We start from the raw sequence: 25,076 nt of genomic DNA on the forward strand, positions 1-25,076 counted from the left end.
AAAAACGTAGTGCGAACACAGCCTTATCTGGATAATAGCTTTTGTTGGTGCCTTAAAGAAATCTTTTATAATAGATGGACACAATTAAATTCACTACGCATATACATGGGCTTTTATTATAAAAAATAATTAGACATATTTAGGTTCCTCAAACATTTTACAATTAATTAAATGTGCCTTAAAGTATTTGTTACAAAAAGGATATTTTCAGAAATGGACCCTCTGTTCCCAGAAGAGGTTTCATGTAATGATAAGTATCCTGTATATGCACTTCCATTTTCTTTCTGAAGAACACAGCAAAGAGCTTTAGTGATGATTATTCCAAAAATGGTAGTTAATAATAAAAAAAAAAAAAAATCTTTTTAGGTTTAATCTTGAAGTGCGAGGTGGGAAAAAGTATTGGAGATCAAGAAATGGATATACCGTAGGTTTGGTTTCATGTGGGTGCTATACAGACTCCCACACCTTACCACGGTATTACGGAACTGAAATTAGACCAACGCAGAATGTCCATCTTTTGGGTTTTGGAGAAATCATTACCACAAAAATTTTATACGTTTTTTTTTCTGTCATAAAAAGAAAATATTCAGGGACAAAATAGAAAACCCAGAACACCCACTGGTGGAGGTAAGGCATGAAACATACCCATGTCAACACCAGACAGATCTTTTAGAGTCACGCCTCTTCAATATGGTCCATCACTACTTACCATATTTACATATATGCAATGAACAGTTGCAGAATGTAACTTCAATGCTACATACATTATATATTTAAGTGAATCAGTCAGCTCTACTTGCTTCTACAAGTTGTAAATACTGTTGGATGGCTTTTCGGGTGTAAAAGCAGACTGTATCTTTCCTGTAGCTGATGGTGGTTGACAACTCTTTAAATCTGCCCTTTTATTTCTTAGCCAAGTATCAAGCAGATGCTGCTCAAGTGCCACAGCCTGGCGTGCCTCTTTGCTTTCACTTAGCTTTCTTCTGACTGACAGGGCTCAACACATCAAGGAGGGGCTGGGATGGTGAACAGCAAGGCATGCCAGACTGACACCTCAGCATCTTGGTCCCACCTTCTTGACATTTGGTGGAGACATGAAAAGTAAATTGTATAAGCTATGCAATAGTGCCTGTAACTATTAGGCCCCCTTCACACATCCGTGAAATTTACCCAGATTTCTTATGAGGGCATCTTCAGGGCATCCAAAATTCAAATATTTGGACACAATCTGAAAATTGTCCGAAATTCTGGATGCATAGCACGGCAGCCCAGGCAAGTGCCGCCGGGTGCTGACGCTGGCCTTTTCACTGTACAGTGTACCGTATGTGGTGCTGTGATTGATTGACAGGTTTAGGTCTGTTTTTATGGTCCGGAAACACCGAAGGTTTCCTGAAACCTCCCGAAAGGCTTCCTGAATAGCATTTCCCAACGGTAAAAACAGCCACGGATGTGTGATGGGGGCCTTATATAGAATCTGACAGCTCTTATTGTTATTGATAGAAGGAACTGAATTATGAATAATTTCCCAACAGACCACTATATCTAGTATTGTGCTGTTTAGTTGTGATCGTGTTCTCAACAATGACAATTCATAACAGAAGTGATGTTGAATTTACCAATGATGGTCCACTGTAACTGCAGCAAATGATCAATGATAAAGCATTGCTTATTTGTGAGGTATAAATACGGTCTACTAAAATACATTGCGTATGTTTACAGTCTTAGTACATGTAACAATTGTAATGGATAAACATTCATGTCAATAAGGACAAACCATTTGGGAGTGCGGGTTTGATAATTCAGGGTTAAAAATAAAAATGTGTTTTGTTACCAGGCCTTAATATCAGCTGTATACAACTGCAGTCCTTGTCAGTATATGGCACAGCTGCAAGATGGATCTTTATCTTCTGGTTTACAAAACCAATTGCAGTTCTGCTGTTCAAACATTGAGCATTATAAAAAAATAAAGTCTTTCAGTAGTTAAGCTTAAAATGTAAAAAGAAAAAGGCTACAAGCTTCAGAATATACAACATTTACAGTCAAGGTCTGATCAAAGCATGAAAATGTCAGGATCCCTCGCAGCGTCTACTTAAAACCAGATATGCCCGTTCAATGGTAGCTTTTACTGTGCGACAGGCAAAGTAACATTTACAGGCACCTGGTTAGCCTGAGGAGCTGGAGATCCACTGTTAATTGGTGGTGGAGGAGGAGGGGCAGCAGCAGCAGGTTCCTGTTTACTGATATGAGTGATGAAGCGCAAACGCAGCTTTAAAGCTGGTCTCAGGTTGAAGATGATCTTTTCAACCTAAAAGAGAAAAGAAAAAAAAAAAAGACAAAATATTTTATCACTAAGTCACACTTTTAAGAAAAGGAAGGGGGAAAAAAGAAAAACCCAGTAGGCCTTTTGCAAGTGTTCAATTTCTGCACTGTGATGAGTAGTTTTTATTATTGGGATGTGATGTGATCCAAAATCAGCAATTTTGGACTTTGCATATTTTTACAGTTTACTGTGTGAGATCAGGAATAGGATAATTTAAAAGTCAATTCCGCATCTGGCGATACTATATATATGTTTGTTCATTTAATTATTTAAACTTTTATTATGGGATCCGGATCACTGGACCATCAAGGAGGTATGTTAAGACCATTTAAATACCGCTCACTTTTAAAAGCAGCATCTTTAGGGTTAAATAGTTGGCACAAGTGATTGCTCCATGACTGCTATTAGTGGCGGCCCCAGCTGCCGATAGCAGCCAGGTGTCGCCGTGTATGGAGCTGGCTTGAGCTCCAAGCTCGCTTCATAAACTTTGAGGGCACCAGGATGAGTATGCTTGCCCTGTTTCATCAACTAATTAAACAGAAATAGCACTACTGTAAACCACTGTCAAAAAACTCTATAGACCTATAGACTCTAAGTACCTGAAACGTTTAGCAGCATGTATAAGATTTCCCAACAGGCTTGCAGTACTAGTAGTATAATTTGCACATTTTACTTTATACATTCCAGGTCACCACTTGATAAATTGAAATTCTTAACTGACTTACTTGATCTTTTATGCTGTCACCAGTAAACATGTATTTCATGTGATAAAGGAAGTCACATATGGGGTCCATGAAATTCAGGTGTGCACTGCACTGATCCACATTCAACAGCATCTCATAGAATGCTACACCAATCTAAAGAAAAGAAGCAGGAGACCGTGTGAAAGGTCCAAGTGACTCCAAGGTGAAGCATTACTGTAAAATGTCTTTTCACACTCCTAGCACTCAGCTTCCACTTCCTTATTGCTTTAAAAATGCAGCCAATCGCACGCAGGCACAGTTTTTACCCCACAAGCAAATGATTTTGATATGGTATTTATCCTCTCTTTCAAGATATACTTCTGAGAAGACAGGGAAGCAGAAGTGGACCACTAGACTATTGCTTATACTCCTTCCTTCTCCAAGATAACCCATTTAAAACCACAATTTGTAGAATGACACTCCAGCACAAGGCTAGGTTCACACTGCGTTTTTGCAATCCGTTTTTTGCAAAAAAACGCATGAAAAAAACGTATGCATTTGTGTGCATCTGTTTTTCTATTGACTCTAATTGTAAAAAAAAACAGATCAAAACGGATCAGTTTTTTTTTACAGACACAGAAACGTAGCTGACACTACTTTTGTGTCCGTTAAAAAAAAATGTTTTTTTTTTTTTTTTTTTTTTTACAATGGAAGTCGATGAAAAAACGGATGCACACTGATGCATCCGTTTTTTACAAAAACCGGATTGCAAAAACGCAGTGAAAACCTAGCCTAAGCCTGGCGAGGGTAAATAGCCACCTATCTTAATGTAAATCTAATAAGACTCTTTATCTCATCAGGTTATATTGAAAGTTACTTCACTCTACACAGCAAGCAGCGTGTGAAGTGTAAAGACCTGTTCACCCGGAGTAAAAGTGGTGGAACTGCCGCAGACGCTACTTGAAATTCCGCTTATTCCAATGATTCAATGGGATGTCTTATGCCCCTCTGATCTCCTCCCAAAGAATTGATGTGTCAATTCTTTTGGTGGAAAGTGGAGGCATGCGTGGAAATCTTGTTGAAACAATGGGACAAGTAGATTTTTAACCGGGGTCTGCAGTGCCGGCTGCTATAAACACACTGAAATCTCTATTCCGTGTTTCTTATAAAGATTTATTACCAAAATGAAAAATGTTTGATTTTATTCAGATAAATCTTTATGAAATATGAGGGAAGCTCCAACATGAATCCATTACCTCTATCATGCACCTAGTCCTTTCTTGTTGGAAGCGCTGCAGAAATGGTCCTACCAAGTGGTAAACATACAGTAACTGGTACTCTGTTTTCACTATTGGTATAAGACCTTCGGAAAGGAACCTACAAAAATGAAAGATAATGAAAGGTTTTACCCTAGACACAGTGAATATAGGAATTATCAGTAATACTATGCTCTAAGAAAGTAAAGCCTGACTGCATACTTAGGAATGAGAGAAAGCTGTCCAATGCTTGAATGGTGCCACACAGCATGTGCCAGCGCCAGTGTGTAACTGCAGCTCATCTCTGAATAAGCCTTGTGACATGCAGTGAAATCAAAAAGCTGGAAAGGGTAATCAACCCAGTCAGTCTCCGATGTCAGACTCGGACTGCTCAGTACACTGATAATTCTGTCATGTAGAACTATCCAGTAAGGCTCCTAAAGTACAAAAAAATAAAAATAAATAAAAGTTAAAGTATGACCGAAAAAGAAAAGATACACAAATAAAATGTGGGACTCGCTTCCTTTTTTTAAGGATACTAAGAGTAACTAAATACATTTCCCAAAAACAAAGCAGCACCATCGCAAAAAGATGACCTATAAGGGAGTGCCTGTTCCACTGAGATTTGCTGCCCTCTGCTGGAAGACTCCTAGCAATCTTTAAAGGGGTTATCCAGCGCTACAAAAACATGGCCACTTTTCCCCCTACTGTTGTCTCCAGTTCAGGTGCGGTTTGCAATTAAGCTCCATTTACTTCAATGGAACAGAGTTTCAAAACCCCACCCAAACTGGATACAACAGTAGGGGGAAAGTGGCCATGTTTTTGTAGCGCTGGATAACCCCTTTAAAGTGACACTGTCATCTCCTTTTTGCATTATGACTTCTCTACACAGGTGTAAAGGGTACATTTAGCCGTTTTCATACCTTATTTTATATCATACGTCATGCTGCTTGTTCAAGTAAAAAGTCATCTTTTATTATCTGCAGATTGTGCTAAGTGGGCGGGGCTTCGTGGTAGCAGCCCCACCCCCCCTCACTGACCATTGGAACGGGCTGCACCAAACAGCCTGACTTACATATCTTATAAAAATACAAAGTTTTTCGAAAAAGGCTCCTGATAATCAAGGTAAAAGAAAATTACCTTCAACCTCAGTGACCCTGCTATAGGGACATATGAGTAGGTGAGATGCGTCTAATCTAATGACCGTTTCCCTTTCAAATCAACTGGTGTCAGAAAGTACCAGAGATTTGTAATTTTACTTGAATGGAAAAAAATCTCAAGTCTTCCAGTACTTATCAGCTGCTGCATGCCCTGCAGCAAGTAGTGTATTCCTTCCAGCCTTGAGAGCAGAAGAGGTTTTCTATTGGGATTTGCTACTGCTCTGAACAGTTCCTGACAAACAGGAGGTGGCAGCACACAGGATTCTGCCAGACTGGAAAGAATACACCACTTCCTGTAGGACATACAGCAGCCGATACGTAGGAGAGACTGGAGATTTTTTAATAGAAGTAAATCACAAATCTCTGGCACTTTCTGACACCAGTTGATTTGAAAAAAAAAAAAAAAAATTCTGTTGGAATACCCCTACCCCTGGAGTAAAACACACCAGACTTTAAAGTGTCACTGTCGTTAAAATTTTTATTGTAGAAATCGATAGTACAGGTAATTTTAAGAAACTTTGTAATCGGGCTTATTAGCCGAAAAATTTATTTTTATCATGAAAAAGCAGTTTGAAGTTCTCCCCCGTCTTTATGGTTTTCCTATGGAGAGAGAAAGTAAAGGCAGCAAAACAGGACAACAAAGAGTTAATTTACATTAACATCACGGGCTCTCTCCTCTGCAGTCACCACTGACCCCTCTGACCTCTGAATAGCTCCCCCGCTGTGTTATCCTTTGTTCTCGGTTAATCTTGCTCCTTCCCCCTCCCCTTTTTACATGCAGATAATGGTATATTTACCTAATAAACCCAATTACAAAGTTTCATAAAATTGCCTGGACTATTGATTTCTGCAAAATAAATTTTAACGACAGTGACTCTTTAAGGGAAAGCCATCTTGAAACGGTGGTGTGAGAGCTTAAACAGTAGCCTGTGTAGTTACTAATAGGCAAAATATTGCTGGATAAATAAATAAATCTTTCAGCATTTCCAGCTAACAAAAAAAAAAAAAAATCCAAAAGCAGCTTGCCTTTTATTGCTAGATATTACTGCAGTAATAAGCAGAATGAGGCGCTGGCATGCAATCTGGTCCAAAGGGCCAATGCAATTACCACGCATATTAAATACCCAACTACAGTATGCCCAGAAAACACTGTCCAACCAGAGAACATGTGAAAGATGATCGCTTCATTTAAATCATTTGCTGCCCATATGGAAACTGTATAAACAGGGACATGATGAACAGAGAGTTAAATCTAGAGGAGAAGCATGTCTTATGCTCCTTTTACACGGGGCGATTATCGTTCGTTTTTGCACGATAAGGGTCGAATTCGAACGATAATCGTACGCGTAAACGCTGCAAACGACGAGTGAGAAATCGTTCATTTTGATCTTTCCACATGTTCTTAAATAATCGTTGATCGTTTGCAAAAAATTTGCAGATCGTTCCGTGTAAACATTCTTTCAACGATTTCCCCTATGTGTGAGATAGGCTCAAACGATCGCAAAAAGATCGCATAGCGAATTTTCCGTACGATCTATCGTTCCGTCTAAACGCTGATCGTTATAAAAAAAAACATTGTTCATTCAAAAACGTTAATCGTGCGAATTATCGCACCGTGTAAAAGTACCATTACTTACTGGTAAAGCTGTAATAATGAGTCCAATTGCATTCATCCAAGCTGTGATATTTTCTCTAGGCACAAGTGGCTGACTGTAAAGAGAGAAAAATAGAAAAACATGGAGGAGAAAACTTAAATTACTTACGGTAATTGTTTTTCTTTGAGCCCATGACAGCACCCCTGGAGAGCGTCCATCCCCCTTCTCATGAGACAGGAAACAGCCGCCAGGCAATCAATCAATCAAGCTTTAAAAGGAGCCGTATCCACCCCTTACACCAGTTCGTTCCACAAGTATCCTGGATTCTAGAAGATATAAACAGAGCTCTGCTCTCCAGCAGAGAAAAATAGCTCCCCTCAGCGGAGAGTTTACTTCCCACCTAAGACGGTAGAAGCAACTAGAAAAAAATTTTTCTACATTCATTGAGAACTGAATGAATAATCTTATCTCACATGTTTAATGATAATACAAAAAAACCCTCTAATACACCCGTGCAAAAATTCTCTCTTTTATTTTTTTTTTTTTTTTTTTTTTTTTTTTTAAAGGGTGGGTATTTTAGAGGGGTGCTGTCATGGGCTCAAAGAAAAACAATTACCGTAAGTAATTTAAGTTTTCCCTTCTCGCCCTATGACAGCACCCCTGGAGACTAGACTAGGCTAAATTAGGGGGGGACTACTGCCTGCAGGACTTTTCTCCCGAAAGAGAGATCCTCAGTACCTGGCAACTGTAATCTATAATGCCTGAAAAATGTGTGAGGTGAGCTCCAAGTAGCTGCTCTACATATCTGCGGGATAGATGCCGCTGCCCTCTCTGCCCAGGAAGTGGAGACTGCTCTAGTTGTATGGGCACCAAATCCTGTAGGAGGAACCATTTTAGCAGAGGTATAGGCTAGGGAAATAGCATCTTTAATCCATCTGGCTACAGTTTTCGCGGAAGCTGACTGGCCCCTATTTTTGCCTGCAAAAAGGATTAGTAATTGCTGAGACTTCCTCCAGTCCTTTGTCTTTTCTAGATACCTGATAAGGCACCTTCTAACATCTAATGCATGAAATTTCCTTTCTCCATCGTTTTTAGGCTCAGGACAAAAAGATGGTAAAAACACCTCCTGAGAGCGATGAAAATCAGTCACTACTTTAGGTAAAAAAGCTGGGTCTGGTGACAGGACAACTCTATCTGAAAGAATGCTCATGTAGGGTTTATTAATGGATAAGGCTGATAGTTCCCCTACTCGTCTAGCCGTAGTAATTGCTAACAAGAAGGCCAATTTTAAGGTTAAGATCTTATCTGATAGTTCCTCTAATGGCTCAAAAGGTGATACTGACAGGGCTGTCAAAACGATGTTCAAGTCCCATGGTGGAGTCCTAGGCGTAATCGTGGGCCTAAGTCTGCCTATAGCTTTAATAAACCGCCTAATCCATGGGTGGTCTGCAATTTTGTGATCAAATAAGGCGCTAAGGGCAGATATCTGTACTTTTAATGTGCTAGGTTTTAACCCTAAGTCAAGACCCTTCTGCAGAAACTCCAGAATTTTGGGAATATCTGGGGGTATTAACACGTTTACCGGGACACCCATAAATCTACAAAAGGCTTTCCAAGTCCTCAGATATATTTGTGAAGTTACTTTCTTTCTGCTAGCCAACAAGGTATTAATAACTGAATCTGATAGACCCCGATCCAGTATCAGTCGCCTCTCAATAGCCAGGCCGTCAGATGAAGATTTTGCGATGATGGATGAAGAACCGGTCCCTGAGATAGAAGATCCGGAACCTCCGGAAGGACCCACGGCCTGGCTACCGAGAGTTTCCTGAGCCAAGAAAACCATACCCTCCTTGGCCAGAAGGGTGCCACTACTATAACTAGTGCCTTGTCTTGACGTATTTTCCTCAGCATCCTCGGAATCATCCGAATGGGAGGAAAAGCATAGAGCAGGCCCTTGCTCCAATCCTGAACAAAGGCATCCACTCCCGACGGAAGATCCCTGGGGTTGAGGGAAAAAAATCTCTCTACCCTCCTGTTGTCCCTGGTAGCGAACAGATCTATTAGAGGGACTCCCCACATGGTCGTGATCTGCTGAAATACTGCTGGACTGAGAACCCACTCCCCCTGGTTGAGTGATACTCTGCTCAGGAAGTCGGCCGTTATGTTGTCCGTTCCTTTGAGATGAAGGGCCGATATGGAAGCTACATGACTCTCTATCAGCCTGAAGATGAAATGGGACACTCTCATCAGCTGAGCTGACCTGGTTCCCCCTTGATGGTTCAGGTATGCCACTACTGTAGAGTTGTCTGTTAGAATGCGGACATGTTTGTTCGTGATCATGTGGAGACAACGTGATAGAGTGTAAAGGACTGCCCTTAATTCCCTGAGATTCTGAGGGTCCTGACACTCCGAGCTGTTCCATTTCCCCTGTAGGAGTAGGGATTCTGCATGAGCCCCCCACCCTGTGGGGCTGGCGTCTGTCGTGATCTGAAATATATCTTTTTTCTCCCAGGGAATGCCTACCGTCAGGTTTTTTCGCGTCACCCACCACTGTAGGGACCTTAGTACTGGGGGGGATAGTGCAAAAGTATTGTCCAGCGACTCTCTCTGTCTGTCCCAGGTGTCTAAAATCTGTGCCTGTAGAGTCCGAGAATGGTACTGTGCCCAAGCTACTGCTGGAATGGCTGACGTCATGAGTCCCAGGACTGACATGGCCTGTCTTAGGGAACAGGAACCCCGGGTTAAAAGATCTTTTACTCTTGTTATGATCAGGTCCACTTTTTGGGGAGGAAGGAAAGAACGTTGAACCAAAGAATCTAGCCTTATCCCCAAAAAGGAGCAAATCTGGTTTGGGCGCAGGCAGGACTTCTCCAGATTTACCTCCAGACCTAGTCGGGAGAAGATGTTCTGGACTGACAGGCAATGCTGGGAGACTACCTTCTCTGATGGTCCTACTATCAGAAAGTCGTCTAAGTATGGTATTATGACAATGTCCTGTTCCCTGACATGAGCCATGACTTCCGCTATCAGCTTTGTAAATACTCTGGGTGCTTGGCACAAACCGAAGGGGAGAGCTTTGTATTGATAATGGTGAATCCCCCCTTCCATGCGAATTGCCACTCTCAACAGATTTTGGTGGTCCGGGTGAATGGGGAGATGGTAATATGCATCTCGAAGGTCCAGAGTGCACATGTAGCAATTCTGCGACAGGTTCAGGATGGCCGACTGAATAGTCTCCATCCTGAATTTCTCGTAGCAGAGGTGCCGGTTCAGGTCCTTCAGGTTTATAATTGTGCGAAACGCGCCATTGGGTTTCCTTACCAGGAACAGGGTTGAGTAAAACCCCGACCCCCGTTCCGAACTGGGAACCCGAACCAGCACCTCTTTCTGGAGAAGAGAAAGGACTTCTGATTCTAAAGCTGTCTGTTTCTCTGGATGTCGGCTTAAATCTGTTATAATAAAACGATGACCTGGGGGAGACAGAATCTTTAGTTTTAATCCATGCTTTATTGACTCCTTCACCCATTTGCTTGAGGTTATCAACTCCCATTGCCGAGAGAATCGCCTCAGGCGTCCCCCCACAGGCCCCCTGGCGTCATTTTTTATCATCTTTCTTGGAGGTGTTAATTTTGGAGAACAAATAACCCCTCCCTTTACCAGGGGCTTTCCAATTTCTCTGCTTTGGGTAAGATGTTTGAGCCCCCCCCCTTCCCTTGCCATGAAAGGGCCTCTTGGGGGGAGGAGGAACCGAGGGGAACTTTCGTTTACGGTCCGAGGCTTTCTCTAATATAGAATCCAGCGCCGGACCAAACAACAATTCTCCTTGGCATGGAAGGGCACACAATTTAGATTTAGAGGCAGCTTCCCCTTTCCAATCTTTTACCCAAATAGCTCTACGAGCTGAGTTGGAGACGGCTGTAGCTCTCGCGGCTAATCTAAGGGTATCTGCCGAGGCGTCAGTCATGAAATCGACTGCTCCAAAAATAGTTGGGAAGGCTTTAAGAAGATCTTCCCTGGGTGTACCCTCTCTGATATTGGACTCTAATTCTTCTAACCAGAGCTTTACGGATCTAACAACTGAAGTACTGGCTACCATGGGCTTAAATATAGCTGCAGCCGCCTCCCAATCTTTCCTAAGAAAACTATCTGCCCTCCTATCCATGGGATCCTTCAATGTGCCCGTATCTTCAAAAGGCAGAGCCCCTTGATTTCTTGTTATCTTAGAAACCGGAGGGTCAATCATAGGGGCTCTATCCCATCTATCCGTCTCGGTTTCGTCAAAGGGATATTTGCGCTTCATAGCCCTTGGAACAAAAAACTTCTTATCTGGTTTTTTCCATTCTCTTTCAATAAGATCTTTCATAGTCTGATGTATTGGAAAAACTTTCTTCCTCCTAGGAGCCAGACTTTCAAACATCTTATCTTGAATAGATAAAGTCTCTTTAGATTCCTCCAAATTCATTGTGGCTCTAACCGCCTTAACTAGGGATTCTACTTTTTCTACAGGAAATAACGGTTTGCCTGATAATTCATCTGATGAATTATCTGATGATCCCTGACATTCCCCCTCTTCCTCTGGATCAGATTCCAGCGTAATAACGGGACTAGAAGAGTGGGATACAGACAATTCGGTTCTGGATGTAGAGGCTGAAGAAGCCGAGGTAGAGGCTGTGGTAGAGGCAGCTGACCTCTCCTTGGGTATAGCTTTTGTAACTTCATCTCTAATCAAACCCCTGCAAGTGTAAGCGAGATAACTTTTTAGGGAACCGTTGGACCAGCATAATACACGTCAAAAATAAAGAAGCAGATAAACCTCACTTAATGCTTTTCATAAAGGAAGGAGACTCTTCTTCCATAACTTTAGAAAGACACACATTGCATAGGGATTTAGAATAAGAGGAATGTAGTTTCTTATGACACATCAGACATTCCTTTCTACTTTTTCCTTTCTTAGAAGAATCCTATAGTAGACAAAAAAACAACCTTCAGGAAAAAACAAACACAGGAAATTCATTTGGGGTACAACCCCTCTCACCACCATGCGAACCTCTGCCTGGGATTCCTGTGTCTCAGTGTGTTCAGCTTCTTCCTCCATGATGAAGCTGAAGAAGCTGTAGCCGCAGTAGTGGGAAGCACCTCCACCTGCTAGTATGCTGGTCCAGAAGCTGGCTGGGTTCCTGTTCCGATTAGCACACACTTGGCAAGCCACACTCCCGCCTAAATTCGTAGAGGAGGACCGCCCCCCTCTCCCTCTCACCAATCGGTGGCGAGCTGCCGAACACTGCCGACAGCGGACCGCCCCTCCGAGCCCCTGATAGCGCCCCTGCTTCAGGTGGGTGACTTGATCCTCCCTCCAAGCCCCGGAGCCCCCTGCGCAGCCCTGCCCCCGTCCCCGCCGGCGCCCGTAGTACGCACGGCGCGAACCGGAAGTCCCTGCGCACCTAGGGCGCCCACCGGAAGTAGGCCGCATCACATGGCCTCGTGACGTCACCACGCCGACGCGGGCACGCACGTACTACGTACGCCCGCGTCCGCCGGAAGACGCCGCTGCCATGAACGACCGGATCCTTCCTGCAGGTCCGGGACCCGGCGAAAAAGGAACTCACCCTGGCCGGAGGTAGAGGGGAACCCAAGCAAACCGGAGGGGAACCAGGAGGACCGCAGACTGACCAGGTGGCTCTTTTCTGGTAAGAGACTTACACCGGTAGGGTAACCCGGGCTATCAATCTTTAGGAACCGGGCGCCCACAGCTTCACTTAATCCTGGCGACTTCTGGGAAGGTGCAGAGGAGCTGCACCCTCCACTATCCTTCTTCTCAGAAGACAGGAAACAGAACTGGTGTAAGGGGTGGATACGGCTCCTTTTAAAGCTTGATTGATTGATTGCCTGGCGGCTGTTTCCTGTCTCATGAGAAGGGGGATGGACGCTCTCCAGGGGTGCTGTCATAGGGCGAGAAGGGAAAATATTTTATAGGATATAAGATGTGAGTCTTACAGATTCTGGCTCCAAAAGAAGTCATGATCCTATGACTGGGCCGAATAAGGCTGTATATTGGGGACTTGACGTTGTTATTTCATCTATGCTACCCTATATGATCACATACATGCAATAAAAGGGGAGAGGCCAAGTAATGCTGCATTCACACGTTCTGTGTTTGCTCTGCGAAGCACGGATGGGGAATCCCTGTACTAGAGTGTTTTCCCGCACGGCTTGATGTATTAATATCATGCTGGGAGTGGGGAAACTGTATGAATATGACCTGTGTCATGTCAAAAGTGACTGTAACCCTCACCTTATTATAACCAAATTCTATATGATTAAAACTTGTTAGGGGTCTCATTGCATTGAAATGCATACAGTAGCTTCAAGAATAATTAAATTTTTTATAATATATATATAGATATATACACACACACACATATATATACACACATACACAGTATAGGCATGTGTTAGGTCCGCAAAAGGCTATGGGTATATTCAACATATAGGGTAAATGTGAACCAGGAATTGGGCTGCACATAGGAGTTTACAGAAACAAATGAATTTCCCTTGTTAAAGGGGTTGTCCAGCCTAAAACTACTAATCTTTCTGCCGGGGCTGCGGAAGACATAGCAGTGCTATATATACTTAACTGTCTGGCTCCACTGTGGCACATCAGCTGTTGTGAAAATGAAAGTGCCAGACAGCAGGCTGCCCAGGAACCAGCATTTGTGGCAAAGCTGGACAAGTAGGTATATTGCTGATATGGGCCCCACACCCCCTGGAAGCATCAGATTAGAGGTTTAGGCTGGACAACCCCTTTAGGAATGTCCAAGATACTCTAGTATAACCGTTTGAGGATAACCTGTGTGCTTACAAGGATAATGGCTAAAGCAAATATACAACATAGTAGTGTAATTTGTAGTCAGACATACCTCTTTAACACCACATTGAGAAGAGCATTGCCAACATCCTTCCCTGGAACTGCCAAAGCCATCAACTCAACACAAGTCACATGAAGAGCATGGGCAGCTGGATTGGGGAACTCATTGAATCTCCAGTCACAATTGGGAAAAGGTCCAGGAGATTTCCCAGCCATTGGTAGAGGGGGAGTTAAGGAAAAGCTAATTTGTGTACAATAAATAACATTCACCGATTATATAAAAAAAAAAGGAAAACACATACAACTTATACATAGTAAGAATATATTTTCCTTACAGTCCGAAAAGGAAGCTAAATGACCCACTTTGGTGTTCTCTTATCCACATTGCACAGATGTGCTTGCTGCCAAGCAAAAACTCTGTAGGAAGGATGACACCATCCCTGGGTGACAGTGTACACATGGTGCAGCGTTATTTACATGTTCTGATGCCATTCAGGTCCTACTGCAGACCATGTCTGACTGACCAGTGTCTACAGAGGTCAGAAGTCACTGTCATATATGCATCTCTATGGGAGTGCTCGCAGAGATGCAAGGACAGGGCTCCTGGTACTTCAGAAGCAATGTTGAATCGGGATAATCAGGGGAGAGGTCATGTGGACACCAGCGTCACCTGAAATGATAAGAAATTTCAGCTCAATAAGAGCCTTTCTTGGGAAAATTTGCTATTGTGGAGCCGAAACATCGTGCACCGGTGAAACCCCCCCCCCCCCCCACACTTTTTTTTTTTTCTTTTTTTTTTTAGTGTGGCAAAAACTATATTACATATACACACATATATACATACTGTATATGTGTATTTATTATAGGTATGTATATGTAGAATGCTTGTTTAAAGTGTACCTGCATGTCAAAAGTTTTGGTGCGCTCCCTCTATGAGTAAGAAAAAAGAGTAAGTATATGGAGGCCGACTCTTTTTCTTACACCGAGCAGGGAGAAGATGCGCTGCAGCTTGTCCTCTCCGCTCATTCTCCTACTCGGTACGGGTCTGACCGGTACACTTCAATGAGATTTGCGCAAATGGCGTAGTTTGGCATGCTAAGCTGGTTAAGTAACAAATATATGAAATGGCATTGTCATTCTCTCATCTCACGTTAATGTCACTGGGAGCCGCAAATTGCGGAACTCCCTTGTTTCAGCCGGAGGAGGTCAGGAATCAATCTCTTGTACATGGGAATACTCTTACAGTCATAAGGATCTGATGTCACTTCATAAACAGAAGCAGCCATATTATTTAGGAAATTCAGCATACATTGTTCACTCACAATGAAATAATTAAGATCATATTTAATCAAAAGGATATTGTCAACCAAACGGCCAATTAACTTGCAGTAGTAAGTGTCATCAGGGATCCAAGGATTGTCTTCACGTGCATTCATACCACACTTGAGGTACGTTTCACTTAGGCACCAACCTTGTGGCCGGTTATCCTTTAGAGAGCCAATGATGGAGTGGACCAGCTTGCGTTTAAGATTAGTACGATCACGTAGATGCATCTCATAGTAGTGGAGTGTGTTGTACAAGTAAGTAACTGGTCGATCTAAAGTTGAACGATACATGTAAAGGTCAAACAATCCATATCACATAATACATATGTAAGCTGTTCTATACATTTTACTGCATCTTAAATCATCTTTTGTAAATTTGTACACCTACAAAATCATTACTCCAAAAGAGTACATATAATATTGAAAAAGCAAAAATACAATTTTATTTTTTTAGGGTGCCTCGCAGCAAAAAACTCGCTGCGAGTTTCTGCTACGAGCCGAGGTCCTGGAAGGCACCTATCACTACATACAAGCAGTGGTCTGAAAGACCGCTGCGTGTATGTAATGCAGCCGCCCCCTTAACCCCTTCGGCTGCCGCACCGATGTCTCCATACATTACCTGGCTCTGGCTGCACGGGGTCCTGGAGTCCTGCTCTGCCGCCCAGCCAATCAGTGTGTTGCCCAGCCGCAGCCACTGATTCAGTGGCCTGTGTGGATCTCAATTTTTGAACGTGAATGTTACTTCTTAAATAGTTACTGACATTAAAAATAACTTTTTACGTCATCATGCATTTCATAAATTATTGATCTCAGCAGGTCTCACTCCTATCAGAAAATATAGCCGGGAAGGCCATGCCATTAACCCCTGCCCACTAATTCCGACAATGAACCCTCAGACTAATGGTGCTTTTACACAGGCAGATTTATCTGACAGATTTTGGAAGCCAAAGCCAGGAATGGATTTGAAAAAAGGAGAAATCTCAAACTTTCCTTTATGACCCATTCTCTGTTTATAGTCTGTTCCTGACTTTGGCTTAAAAAAATCTGTCAGATAAATCTGCCTGTGTAAATGCACCATTACACCGTGGGAATAAGCTGATCAGGAGATACAGCTGGGGAGTGGATGGCATAGCTGCCACGCTGTGAAAAGTTATTCTTAATGACAGGTACTCTTTAAAGCATACTAAAATTCTGTCTATGCTGAGGGCAGGGGAGCACAGTACTTGCAAGGTTAACTTATGTTGTAAAGATATTTCCATTGTCACACAACCCTTATTAGGTACAAAACAGAAGATTAAAAAGGAAAAATAACAATAAAATGCTAACTGGCTAACCATGGAACTTGTACAGGCCTCCAAGATGATCAAGCAGTGTTTCTAGTGACTTTGATACTGGGAGCAGCTCTAAAAACCTGTGGATTACAATGTCGAATACTGGCAAAAAACGAAGGCAGACGTTTCCAAAGTAGATTGGAAGGTACTGAGGCTGGATCTGCACAGGTGGGTTCACTTGTTCTGCTAAGCCTTCAAAATAAAGCTTCTCTGGGTATTTCTAGAAATAAAAGAACAGTAAATGTCAACAATTAGAAACAATGGATCCAGATCACTCATTTATCTCTATTTCAATAGCTAAAGCCTGTATGGATAAAGAAATGATGAAGAAAATGATGTAGCTTAGGACCTGTTATAACTAACTATAAGGTCCAGGAAAATGTCAGCATTTGTACTCTGTAGAAGGTAATTTATTTATTTTTAAACTTGAAAGAGTAAAGGGGATAACTACGAGAAGAAAGAAGCCTGCATTTACCGTATTTTTCGCTTTATAAGACGCACTTTTTTTCCTCCCAAAGTGGGAGGAAAAACCAAGTGCGTCCTATAAAGCGAAGACGGCTCCCAAGCAGTGCTGAGCACCGCAAGGAAGCCGTCCCGCCCGCCCCCTGTATTGCCGCTCACTATGCATATGCATAGTGAGCGGCCCTGAGTGATCCTCTCCGCCCGCCCAGCCCGCCCCTTCTATCGCCGCTCAGCTGAGCCAATCAGAAGCCCGGGAAAGTGCAATGAGCAGCACTTTCCTGGGCTCCTGATCGGCTAAGCGGCGATGGAGGGGGCGGGCGGAGGGGATCGCTGTCCTACTCACCTGTCCGCCAGCACCAGCAGCTCCTCTCCCGACACTCGGGTCTCCCGTCATCCTCCGGCACAGGCAGCGGGGTACAGAGACGCTGCCTGTGACCCGGAAGTGTTCTGCAGCGGCTGCAGGACACTTCTGGCATAGGCAGTCTCTCTGTACCCCACTGCCTGTGCCGGAGGATGACGGGAGACCCGAGTGTCGGGAGAGGAGCTGCTGGTGCCGGCGGACAGGTGAGTAACCTGTTTGTTGTTTTTCTGGTCGCAGGGGGCATTGGCTACTGTATGGCGGCATTGGCTACTATGGGGGCACTGTATGGGGGCATTGGCTACTATGGGGGCACTGTATGGGGACATTGGCTACTGTATGGGGGCATTTGCTACTATGGGGGGCACTGGCTACAATGGGGGCACTGTATGGGGGCATTGGCTACTATGGGGGCACTGTATGGGGGCATTGGCTACTGTATGGGGGCATTGGCTACTATGGGGGGCACTGGCTACAATGGGGGCACTGTATGGGGGCATTGGCTACTATGGGGGCACTGTATGGGGACATTGGCTACTGTATGGGGGCATTTGCTACTATGGGGGGCACTGGCTACAATGGGGGCACTGTATGGGGGCATTGGCTACTATGGGGGCACTGTATGGGGACATTGGCTACTGTATGGGGGCATTTGCTACTATGGGGGGCACTGGCTACAATGGGGGCACTGTATGGGGGCATTGGCTACTATGGGGGCACTGTATGGGGGCATTGGCTACTGTATGGGGGCATTGGCTACTATGTGGGGCATTGGCTACTATATAGGGGCATTGGCTACTATATGAGGGCATTGGCTACTATGGGGGGCACTATATGGGGGCATTGGCTACTATGTGGGCACTATATGGGGGCATTGGCTACTATGTGGGGCACTATATGGGGGCATTGGCTACTATGTGGGGCACTATATGGGGGCATTGGCTACTATGTGGGGCACTATATGGGGGCATTGGCTACTATGTGGGGCACTATATGGGGGCATTGGCTACTATGTGGGGCACTATATGGGGGGATTGGCACCAATCACACTGCTGCTATCTCCAAACTGTGACAATGAGCAAAATATTTTTTTTTCTATTTTTCCCCCCCTAAAATAAGGGGTGCGTCTTATCAAAAGGCGCGTCCTATAAAGCGAAAAATACGGTACCTCTGGTAGAATTATAAATATTGGTGAAAACTTTAATCAAAGGAGATTCCAGGAGGATTCATCCATACATACATTTCAGTTGGATGTAAAGTTAGAATTTCCGATCGTACCTTATGGTAATTCATGTGTTTGGTATGCCAGTCATTCTGCAACCAGTGCTCCGGGGAATTCTCCTTAACAAAGTCACTTACGCGGTTTCTGAAGTCATTTGGTTTCAGAAGAAGTAACTGAATTATAAAGTAGCACACTTGGGCTTCATTTCCTTCATGGCTGCGCATTGCCTGTAGCAATGATAAAAAAACATGTGTTTGTTTGAGTTGCCTGCACTACAGCAAAGTTTCAGACACTTTAGATTAAGCCAAAACTCCCCCCAAAAATGTCAAGAGACAAATACAAGAAGAGTAAAGAATAAAAAGATGTTACCAAGCACAGTATCAGTCTGTCCAACGTTACAATGTTGTATTTCCACACCATGTCATTGAGCATCTCAATACACTTATTGAGTTGTTGACCCCCGGCTGAGGTGGAGAATTCATACACAAGAAAATCTGCAAATGTGCGGACATGAGCAACAAGTGCTCTGGCACCAATTCTCTCCAGAACTCTAATGATAAAATAAAAAAAAAATAATTACAAAAATTACATTTGGGGCCCTCTTCTAACCCTGATGTACTTTCAAAGTTGACCTTTTCTTCAGTTCTTTACATGCTGTACTGTGGTCCCCCTAGGTTAAAATATTTTAAACATACCATAGTCCTAAAAGGGCAAATCTAGCAAATAAAAAAATTCTTTCAAATCAACTGGTGTCAGGAAGTTATATACATTGGTAATTTTCTTCTCTTTAATCTCCAGTCTTCTAGTACTTAGCTGCTGTATGTCCTGCAGAAAGGGATGCACTTTTAAGTCTAAGGGTATATGTACACTACAGAATACGTGCAGAGACTTCAAGCGAATGACACAGCAACATGTCAATTCTTTGAGTGGACAGCGGAATTCAATGGCAAATATTACAGAGTCTATGGGAAAGGGCAGAACTTCAACCGGAGGCCGTGTGGCGGAATCCACTTGAAGACTCCGTGCGTATTCCGTAGTGTGCAAAAACCCTGACACTGTGCTTTCTGTTGACAGGGACTGTCCAAAGCAGGACCAAATCCCATAGAATTTTTTTTTCTGCTCTGGACAGTTCCTGATATGGACAGAGGTGTCAGCAGAGAACACTGTCAGACTGGAAAGAATACAGCACTTCCTGCAGAACTTACAGCAACTGATAAGTACTGCAAGGCTTGACATTTTTGCTAGTGTTCCCCTTTAAGGATGAGCCTAGTACCTACATTTTACTCACCTGTATCCAATCTGGTTGATTTGATCAGTCTCTAGAAGCATTTTCCAAAGTAGACAAAGGAACAGAGGAGAGGAGCCCTGCAAGGAGAAGTGTGAGATCATATCGTTTTCATTGGTCATAGACTTCCACTTCCTATACTCCTCTTCCACGTTTTTCTTGAGGTTGAAACGACTTTCTTGAGGCACATTGTTCTGCTTGAAGAAGGCCTTTTAAAAAAAACAGAGAACATAATTTTAAAAGACTTTACAGCAACCTTTACAAGAAAATTAAAAAGCAGTTTCATATGGTTATGCTGCAATCACTCTGTGCAAGAGGGAACCTTCCTTCATTAAGAACAGTCTCTGCAGAAGGAAAACCTTCTATAAAACAAATGTGTGGGCATTATACCCAATGTCTCTCTATTCATTCTTATTTCCTGTGTGCCTTAACCCGTTAAACAACATATGCTGCAAATATATGGAGTGTTATCCAGGATCTCAAACCCAAGCCACTGTAATAGTATGGTGTGGGTTGGGTTTGATATGCCTACTATCTAGGGTTAGTCTTGGTACCCCAATGTATCGGGGAGGTTTTCTGCACAGGTAACTTTATAAATTAAAAAGCATGAAACAAACATCCTTTGGCTAATGCTGCAAAACAAACGGTACAAGATACTAGTTAAAATTACTGCCCCTAAGTAGCAGAAAACTGACTAGTGACTCAAAACAGGTCTTGAAACCACTTACCTGCAGTGGAGCAGGAAAACAGCTAAGTGTGTGCAATGCCCAGTTATGTGGAGTGAAGCTAATAATTGTCTGCAAAATGTCCTTGCACCAAGTACCTTGAATTGATTCAGAGCCTGTGAAAAAATCTAGCAACGCAACAATATATGAGAATAAAAAAAAAATAATAAAGACTTCGCAACAGCGCTGTATAGGTTATCATTCAATATACATACCAGTGACATGGGTGGCTCTCGCCAATGTTAAAATCAGCGCTCGATTGAGCTCCTCAGATTCTGCTGATAAAACAGTTTTGGGATCACTCAGGAAACGAGTAAACTGCGGCTGCACCTCAGAACTTCCCAGAGCGGTGATCAGCCTCAAGGCTGTACTCTCAACGCTGGAAAGATACATACAGACATTTCAAGACTCTTCAGGGCCACATAAAGTTATTATATATAGACAGAGAAAAAATATAAATCTGAAATAAAAATGTTCTTGAGTTTAAGCTCTAAAGATATCTTCTAATAAAATACATTACTATAAAGTGAATTTCTTCAAGAATATTTCTGTCACTTTCTTTATGACTAATGGACACAATGGCATCTTCTTCCGCTTTAGTTAGCCTGCATGAACAGGTTTGCAGTTTTCCACATCCGCGTGCCTACAGTGCCATGCAGATTCAAACAGTTTCCGCAGTGCCAGCATAATATTGACACATCATGCCAGGCAGGGAACGAATCCATTACTTGCCTTACCCATCTGTAAGGTCCACAAAATTGGGGAGGTGTAAATGCTACCTCAAGACTTTTGTTAAGCTTTCTACAAAATACTTTCTACTTTCTGATCCAACAATCGGGTTTTTATTTCCTATCCTGTGCATAGTAGATAACATCTTGATATGGAAATACCACCAATATAACAGTTCTCTACTCCTTTAGTTGCTTCACTCGCATATGCGTATAACAGAGGGAAGAACAGAAACAAGAAGTTGTTTTCAAACTGCTCACAGTGTTCAGGCAAGGTGACACATAGTACCTTTCATATATCAGTCTGTGCTTTTATAACATAGAGAAATGCCCTATTCTCTGGTGCAAACTGTCAGAGGCTTTCCCACTCTCCGGAACTGCTAAAAGCTGTAATGCCTCCTCGTTGCCCCTTCCATCTCTATCCTTGCTCAATTGATAATCGGCGGAAAGTTAAAGGGGTTATTAGAAAAATGACAGCTATTTTTTTTAATGGAGAAACACTACCACACCCGTCCTCAAATTATGTGTGGTATTAAAATTCAGTTCCATTCAAGTCTGTGGAATTGAGCTAATCTAAATGCGCAGTGCCTCCAGGTGACTGACAATCAAGCAGAGATAGGGACGGGCAAGATAGTCTTTTAGCCTTCAGCACTTCCAGAGCTTAGGGCCATATTACACATGCCAATATTCTATGTAAGCGAGCACCAATCTGCTAGATCCACATTCGATCGTACTACATGGTTCAATGATAATGCAGCAAGGGGTGTATAATTATTGTAAGCGAGGGGTGTATAATTATTGTAAGCGATGTCCGTGCAGCCCTTGCAGCATATATTGAAAATATTAAAGCTATACTTACCTCTCTGCACTCCCTAGCTTCCTTCCATCCTTCATTCTTCTTCCCCTGTAGCCACCACTGGCACTTAAGAGATGTCTCTGAATTGACAAGCTGCTCAGCCACTTAATTGGCAAGATGGGACAGAACCACGGCTAGTGACCGGCTCAGCGGCCCATCATTGCAGAGATTGTATTGGAAGCTTCAGCAGTGGCTGTAGTAAGCCAACAGAAGCTTGAAGAACACCAGGAAATGTGGAGAGGCAAATTATAACGTATATTATTTTCTCTGCATTGTCAACCGACCATGCACCTCCTATTACACATGGCTGCTGAGAGACAGCGATCAGCCAACGATCGGTTTCTTGGCGGATCGCTGTCTTTATTGCACGGAGCGATGTCTGCCTGATTGGGCAGATAATTGCCCTGTGTAATTGGGCCCTTAGGAACACCTTTGTGACACACTGCACCACAGATTAAAAGCACTTTTCTACATTATAAAAGCACAGACTGATACATGAAATGTACCATCTGTCTCCTAACATCTAAAAGTGTCAGCAGTTTGGCACTTGATTTGCAGATGACATTAAATAATATACTTTGTAGAGGAAAAAAGAGAATCTAGGTCCTCTAGACAAGTCTAAAAAGATGGTGAATAATTACAAATAGTGAGATATAAAGGTATAATTTACTGGTAGATAATCAGAATATAGTATATAGTATATAGCATATAACCAATAGCATGATAAAAACATATGTTATATAGCAAGTGACATGATAAAACACAAATAAACACAGACAAAATATGTAGAATATATAATTTGTACCAGAAATGAAAAAATCATAAAAAATGGCAAAAGATAGAAAAATGAAAAAATGAAAAAATAGTAGTAGTATGCCGTATGAACAGTTCGCCACATGAATGCTACCATTTAACACTCCACAACTGGGTCTAAGTAGCGCACATTCATGAACTTTTGGCGTAACCAAGTGCTAAATGAGCGCCATCATACTATGAATTCTGTCATAACCATATGATTTACAATTATGAATTTTACCATATTGTGCTGATGAATTGATGAATTGAGCTACGATTAATCACCTAGGAAGTGATATTTTGTATACCAATTATGTGCACAATTTTAGAACCTTTTATAAACTTTTATTTTACTACTACATTTTTTTTAATTTTTTAATTTTTCTATCTTTTGCCATTTTTTATGATTTTTTCATTTCTGGTACAAATTATATATTCTACATATTTTGTCTGTGTTTATTTGTGTTTTATCATGTCACTTGCTATATAACATATGTTTTTATCATGCTATTGGTTATATGCTATATACTATATACTATATTCTGATTATCTACCAGTAAATTATACCTTTATATCTCACTATTTGTAATTATTCACCATCTTTTTAGACTTGTCTAGAGGACCTAGATTCTCTTTTTTCCTCTACTAAATATACCATTGTCTTTAGGGTATAGACATCACATAGGTTAACCTCGTCAAGTCATTAGCAGTTGAACTCACACTAACCGCATCCTGTGTTATAAATAATATACTTTGCCTAATACCATTGTGATGAAGAATACTAACCAGAGGTGGAGCTGATTCTGATTGGTCTGTGGAACACCAGCAAGTGAATGGAGGTGACTAAGGAGCTGAACTCTATAGTGGGGTTGGATATGGTGCATTCTGTAGCTGAACATTTCCAGCAGGGTGTGAAGGATACCCCATGAATGAGACTTGAACACTGTGGGTAACAGCTGACCTGGCAAGATAAAGTATTTGTTATTTGAAATAGTCACATACAAGTATAAATATTTGTTTAAAGAAATTATATATATACATAAAAATAGAATATTTTCTGACTGCAGCTAAATGCATAAAGAACACACATCATATACTGTGCATCTTAAGATAAATGCAGTATTTCACAAGAAAGAAAGAAAGATCATAGCCTGTTACTACCATTCTTTATCCCAAACAGCCTTCCAAAAGACCACATGGAAATTCCTGTGTCACTAGCCGTATGTGACATTTAGGTGTTTTTTTTTCCACTGTCTTTGGCTGTCACGTATCATACCTACAGAAACACACCACCAGTGATTGGATGCAAAGCTACAAGAACAATGTGCAACTATCGCACACAGAAGAGCAGAGCAGGCAGGTTATACAGATTTGTAAATTACTTCTATTTAAAAATTTCACATCTTCCAGTACTTAATGGCTGCAGTAGAAGTGTATTCCTTCCAGTCTGACACATTGCTCATTGCTGCCAGCTCTGTCCATGACATGTACAAAGGAGAGGTTTTCTATGGGGATTAGCTGCTGCTCTGGATGGTTCCTGTCAAGGACAGAGGTGGCAGCAGAAAGCACTGTGTCACACTGGAAAGAATATACAATTTCTTGCAGGATATACAGCTGCTGATAAGTACTGGAAGACTTGAGATTTTTAAATAGAAGTAATTTACAAATCCATATAACTTTCTGAAACCAGATGATTTGAAAAATATATATTTTTCATCGGAATACCCGCTTAAGGCTGGTTCTAGCATATAGGAAATGTTTTAAAAGATTTCAGATACCCTTTTCCTTTCATTTGTGTGAGATAGGTTTCTCAAAACCAGAATGGTACTGGTAGAAATATCTTTGGTTTGTCATTTGGCTACATCATTTGTGTATTGGTGCACATCCTCGAAGTGATTCTATTGTTTTTGTCAGGGGTTGCAGCTTACGAATTTTACATAAAATACAAAATTCTTACTGATGAATCCTTTAATGCCAAGGGATTCGATCTCCATATAAACCAATAAGCGACTGTAGGTTTCCACAAGGGCAGGAGCGAGAGCTGGGCTGGACTTTGTATGAGCTAGTTTAATAACTCGAGTAGCAATGCTGTGTATAAGACTGAAAAATA

At 42.2% G+C, this 25,076-nt stretch overlaps 2 protein-coding genes across 2 annotated transcripts in view; both read right to left on the minus strand.

The window, feature by feature from the left end:
- Positions 1 to 94: 94 nt before the first annotated feature.
- MED23 (mediator complex subunit 23) overlaps positions 95 to 25,076 on the minus strand; it is a 62,786-nt gene continuing 37,804 nt past the window's right edge. The window contains exons 15-29 of the mRNA XM_069974964.1: positions 24,924 to 25,066; positions 23,753 to 23,927; positions 20,803 to 20,966; positions 20,591 to 20,715; positions 19,866 to 20,071; positions 18,947 to 19,127; positions 18,634 to 18,804; positions 16,539 to 16,755; positions 15,240 to 15,476; positions 13,932 to 14,097; positions 7,057 to 7,129; positions 4,482 to 4,696; positions 4,260 to 4,380; positions 3,046 to 3,177; positions 95 to 2,305 (exon numbers count right to left, since the gene is read on the minus strand). Of these exons, the coding sequence (XP_069831065.1) occupies positions 2,123 to 2,305; positions 3,046 to 3,177; positions 4,260 to 4,380; positions 4,482 to 4,696; positions 7,057 to 7,129; positions 13,932 to 14,097; positions 15,240 to 15,476; positions 16,539 to 16,755; positions 18,634 to 18,804; positions 18,947 to 19,127; positions 19,866 to 20,071; positions 20,591 to 20,715; positions 20,803 to 20,966; positions 23,753 to 23,927; positions 24,924 to 25,066 (2,509 nt within the window). The 3' untranslated portion in view covers positions 95 to 2,122. The remainder of the gene's footprint in view (positions 2,306 to 3,045; positions 3,178 to 4,259; positions 4,381 to 4,481; positions 4,697 to 7,056; positions 7,130 to 13,931; positions 14,098 to 15,239; positions 15,477 to 16,538; positions 16,756 to 18,633; positions 18,805 to 18,946; positions 19,128 to 19,865; positions 20,072 to 20,590; positions 20,716 to 20,802; positions 20,967 to 23,752; positions 23,928 to 24,923; positions 25,067 to 25,076) is intronic.
- LOC138794581 (lamina-associated polypeptide 2, isoforms alpha/zeta-like) lies at positions 10,610 to 12,353 on the minus strand. The gene is made up of 2 exons (XM_069973343.1): positions 11,833 to 12,353; positions 10,610 to 11,747 (listed from the first exon to the last, which is right to left on the minus strand). The coding sequence occupies exons 1-2, from the start codon at positions 11,934 to 11,936 to the stop codon at positions 10,610 to 10,612; spliced, it is 1,242 nt and encodes a 413-aa protein (XP_069829444.1). The 5' UTR covers positions 11,937 to 12,353.

This window comes from Dendropsophus ebraccatus, chromosome 6 (genome assembly GCF_027789765.1).
Source record: "Dendropsophus ebraccatus isolate aDenEbr1 chromosome 6, aDenEbr1.pat, whole genome shotgun sequence".
In the NCBI taxonomy this organism is placed as follows: domain Eukaryota; kingdom Metazoa; phylum Chordata; class Amphibia; order Anura; family Hylidae; genus Dendropsophus; species Dendropsophus ebraccatus.